General features: G+C 43.3%; 1 protein-coding gene across 1 annotated transcript; it reads left to right on the top strand.

The window, feature by feature from the left end:
* Positions 1-575: 575 nt before the first annotated feature.
* On the top strand, positions 576-2,717 carry LOC136476372 (putative F-box/LRR-repeat protein 9). Its single transcript, XM_066474187.1, has 2 exons — positions 576-947; positions 1,498-2,717. The coding sequence occupies exons 1-2, from the start codon at positions 616-618 to the stop codon at positions 2,180-2,182; spliced, it is 1,017 nt and encodes a 338-aa protein (XP_066330284.1). The 5' UTR covers positions 576-615; the 3' UTR covers positions 2,183-2,717.
* Positions 2,718-5,028: the final 2,311 nt, after the last annotated feature.

Here is a 5,028-nt window from a genome sequence, read left to right as displayed (position 1 = left end):
TATAATTTTTCTATGATTTACTATGATTTTTCAAAAATTCACCGAAAATAAATAAAAGAAAAGGAAATTCAAAACCACCGGAACTGCAGCAAACACGATGTACTGTAGCAGACCCGCTGTTACTGTAGCAACCCGCCGCTGAAAACCGCCCAAGGGGTAAAATAGACGGTTTTAGAAAGTTCAGGGGGTAAAACAGACGGGTTTATTGTTGGGGGTTGAAGTAGACCAAGTATGAAAGGTGGGGGGTTATGTAGACTTTTTCCTTGTGAAATAGCTTATATGTTAGATGGAACATCTTGCAAACACAGTGCTGTTTTGTGGTGGTTTCGGCATATCCACCTAGGGTTTTATCCAAACTGTCCCATGTAGTACAAATGTACAATCGATCTATTGAGATGGGAGGTGCAGTCATGCATCCTAACCATCCAAATTCGAGTTCTCTTAAACTTGAATTTATTTGCATAATTTCTTCTTAATGAAAAACCGCCCAATTCATCCTATAAGTGTCTGCTTTTTTACTTTCTACAGTGCTCGTGCTATTTAGTAGTTACAACTTACAACTTGTAAATCCTCTAAATTTTTTACTGATTCCAGTCTTAGGTACCAGTTTGCACAATGGATGTAGACCCAAGCCCCTTGCTAGAGTCACCTGTGAGGGATTGGTCTGAGCTCCCACTCGACCCTCTCTCCTTAATCTTCATGAAGCTTGGGGCCATTGAGGTCCTCATGGGCGCAGGCCTTGTGTGCCGCCCATGGCTGGCAGCTGCAAAGGCACCAGAAATTTGGCGTTTCGTGGACATGACTCGTCATAAGTTAGTTTTCTCGAAGGGCACAGGTACCTTGTGTGCCATGGCAAAAGTAGCCATAGATCGCTCAGATGGAAGGATCGAGTCATTCTGGGCTCAGCAGTTTGTTACCGATGAACTCTTGGAGTACATTGGAAACAGGTATTTTTCTTGCCATGCTAAATTTCAGTTCTTAATTTCTTATTAGGACAAGTTTTGGGGCTTTAGGAACTTTAACTTCGCTTCACTCCGGATTTATTTATGCAGTACTTCAATTATTTAACCCCACTAAGCAGTAGCTATACCGCTTTTGACCACTAATAACACCCCTGTTATGCATACACATGATGCCTATGGATCTCTCCCATTAGTAACACGATGTCACTTCAGCCATAATTATATTTTGGGTTTCTCTTATGAATTTTGTAGTTATCCAATGCAGCCACCAATCGAACACTTGTCTGACCTGCAAACATCAATTGTGTATTTATTTCCACCAATGCCTATATGGACTTGATTTTCAGGAAAAAAAATGCCTATACGGACTTTGGGTCAACCAATGCGATATTTTTATAACCTGATTGACATTACTCAATGTCAAGTTGTTGTTTCACATAATCATGGCCTGATGTAATTTTTGCTAACTTTGCTGGTACTTGGTATTTTCTCATTTGATTCGATTTCTTGTCCATTTTTGTCCCTATATCTGCAGGGCCAATTCTTTGAAGAGCATTCGGCTTGTCGCATGCGCATACTTTTGGCATATGCCATTGGTTAAGATGTTAGATAAATGTCCGCTTCTGGAGGAGATAGAATGTTCATATCAAATAATGCCAGAAGAGTTTTTCAGATATCTAGGCATTGTGTGCCCCCAGCTGAAGCGTCTAAGAATCCATATTGAGGAGTGGTATGATTCTGATGAGATCAGGCGTGAGATGGAGATGGAATGTCGCCGGCAAAACGGTGACGGAGATGAAGACGAGGAATCAGAGGAGGAAACTGCCGAAGCTTGGGAAGCGAGGAAAAATGAGGTTGCCTTTGCCATTGCAGAGAGCTTACCTGAGCTTCGGCTTCTTCAGATGGCAGGCAACAGCCTGACCAACAAAGGGTTCTATGCCATTCTCGAGGGCTGCCCCCAACTCGAATGCCTTGACATCTCTGACTGCTCTAATCTCCATGTCAATGATGAACTGCGAGCTCGATGCTCTAACCTCAAACATGTCTTGTTACACAAACAGCAGAATAAGGTTTGCTGCCCCGACCTTCATGTCATCGGAGAGAAAGAGGGTGAAGACTACAGGCTCACTATGCCCTACCTTTCAGAAGACGAAGATATGTTGTACGCTAAGGGGGGGATAAGTGATGGTTCTTATGGTAACTACTGGGAGGACTACTGAGTATTGATGCTTCTCGTCCCCCTGATGAGCACTCCTGTCCTGATTTGAGCAAAGTGACCTGTGATGACACAAGATTCTACAATGACATACATGAGTACTATTCTCTGTGATCATCTCAATGTCCTGTTTGAACCGTTGTGGGTTGTGCTATAAGTTGTTTATGTCACTGTCATGGTGTATGCTCTAAGTTGGTTAAGCCTACATCATAGTGTTTTGGATATTTTGTGTTTACATCTGAGTTTATATTATTGACACCTTTGGAAAAGCCGGATTCTTGGTTCCTGTGGAAGTTGAACTTTATTCATATATTGTGTTAGAGTCACAGGTCACAAGTTTGAGCTGCTCCATGACCTGTTAACGTTCTGTTGTAATCTTTTGAACTTGTGGTTTGTACTGGATAGGCTTATGCTTGTGTATCAGTGCATCTATTCATTGTGGTTTGTACTGGATAGGCTTATTCTTGTGTATCAGTGCTTCTATTCATGGAGACATGCAAATGTTATTGCTTGTACTTGGCTTGACATCGCCTTCAAGAATCACGAAATGGTTTTTGAGAGACATCACTTACATGACTTGTATATGATAGTAACAATCATGGTTCTCCTATTCAAAACTCAAACGAAACTAAACTTCTATATCTTTATGTTTATTACTTGATTCCGATAGGTTAATGCTGATACTAATGCAAGTGCTAAAACCAGAATTAGGGCCTATTTAGATCCATCAACTAAATTTTAGTTGGCTAAATTTAGCTGTTAGGGATCCAAACGGCCCAGCTAAAAGGCCAGCTAAAGTTTAACTAAGTTTAGTTGCTTCAACCTAGCTAAATTCAGCTAAAGTTAGCTGAGTCTATTAGCTGGAGGATCTAAATACCCCAGCTAAAGTTTAGCTGAGAGAACTTATAGCTGGCTAAAGTCTAGCTTTGAAATTTTAGCTAGCTAAACTTTAGTTTGGTGGATCCAAACAGGGCCTTATGTGGGTTTGACAAACGGCGTGGCTCACGCCCGGACGTCCGGACGTTAGCCCCCGTCCCGACGCCCGCGCCTGCCCTGCCTGATGCGCATGCTACTGCCGCCTAACCCGCCTGCTGCACGCACCCGCATGGTCACAATTTTTGAGCGAGAAGTGGACGCGCGTGGCCCAGTCTCCAGTGATGCATGGTCACCGAAACACGGGAGCTACAATCGGTCATTGTCGTCGACCCAACTACAAGCACGAGATTTTCTAGTACTCCACATGCGCCTGCTGCATGTGCCTGCTGCTATTGGCGTGCCTACGTAGACCATGCTGCTGCGCATGCACGCGGAGACCGCCCCACATGTGCTCATTTTCCGTGCCACTTGCAACATACGTCTGAAATAGGTAAAACATTTGAAACATACGCTTGCAACATATGTGTATAGCCACCACAACATATGCAACATCCAGATAAAACACTTGCAACATACTTCTGAAGCAGCTGGAACATTTGAAACATACATTTACAACATACATGTATAACCACTGCAACATATGCAACTTTTAGATAAAACACTTATAACTTGCAACAAGAAAACACTTGCTACAACATAAGACTGAAACAGATGAAACATTTAGAACATACTCTTGCAACAGATGTGTGAAACATATGCAACATCCAGATCAAAAACGCTTGCAAACAAACGTCTAAAACAGATGAAACATTTTGAACAAATGCATGAAACATTCATCTGAAACACTTACAATATATGCAACATGTGCAAAATTCCCTCTCTACTTTTGCACACTACTGGAAATATCCACTTCTATGATGAAAATGCTAATGATAAATCTGAAATCGTCATAGAAGATCGTTTTTTATGATGAATATTTCCGTTTCGTCATAGATCAGTGGTGACGATCCTGCAACCCTCCCTTTCTATGACGAAATCAGGCATCGTCACAAAAAACGTCATAGAAGAGCGTAGGGTTTCATCACAGATCACTCACGCGACTCATCGGTGACGATCGTGTTTAAACCTATGACGAACAGGGATTCATCATTGAACTAATTACACATCTATGACGGACAATATTTGATCTGTAACGAATGGCTTCGTCATAGATCTCCACACTGTACTTTCTCCATCCGATGTGTACCTGTGGGACCTACAGTTACTCATCCATGACGCTTGCAATTCGTCATAAAAGTCTCCACTCGATCCTTTCTCCATGTGATGTGTACCTGTGGGACCCTTCTCCATCCAGCGTTTTCTCCATGCGACGTGTACCTGTGGGACATGTAGTTACTCATCCATGATGCTTGCAATTCGTCATAGAAGTCTCTGCTCAGTCCTTTCTCCATTCGACGAGTACTTGTGGGACCCTTCAGCATCCGACCTATGGGACCCGACGGCTTACGTGTCACGTGTACCTGTGGAATGGTTCTCCATCTCCATTTGACATGTGGGACCCGATGGCTTGTGTGTCACGTGTACCTATGGGACCATCCGACCTTTGGGACCCAACGGCCAGTGGGACCTTTCTCCATCTCCATCCAACCTGTGGGACCTGGCGGCTTGCGTGTCACTTGTTGCCGTCAGAGTTTAATAAATTCAAACTCAAAAAAAACCATGAGACATAGGAGTTGAACCCGAGACCCAGATCAAGGAATAGACCATCTTCACCATTGCGCTAGACGCCTGGTTGTGTTGACATGTCTTTGGAGTCCTAATAGTAGTATATGTTCTCTGTGTGGACAGGTTGACTTATATATTGGATGTATCCCCTAGTGTGCTGTGGTGGCTCAGGCATCCTTTTGGAGGCTAGACGGTGGGTCTTCATGGTGGAGGCGGCGGCATTGGCATCCATGTCCGTCGTGTGCCACA

The sequence above is a fragment of the Miscanthus floridulus genome, chromosome 8 (assembly GCF_019320115.1).
Source record: "Miscanthus floridulus cultivar M001 chromosome 8, ASM1932011v1, whole genome shotgun sequence".
In the NCBI taxonomy this organism is placed as follows: domain Eukaryota; kingdom Viridiplantae; phylum Streptophyta; class Magnoliopsida; order Poales; family Poaceae; genus Miscanthus; species Miscanthus floridulus.
Note: the sequence above shows the minus strand (reverse complement) of the source record. Positions and strands in the feature narration are given on the sequence as shown.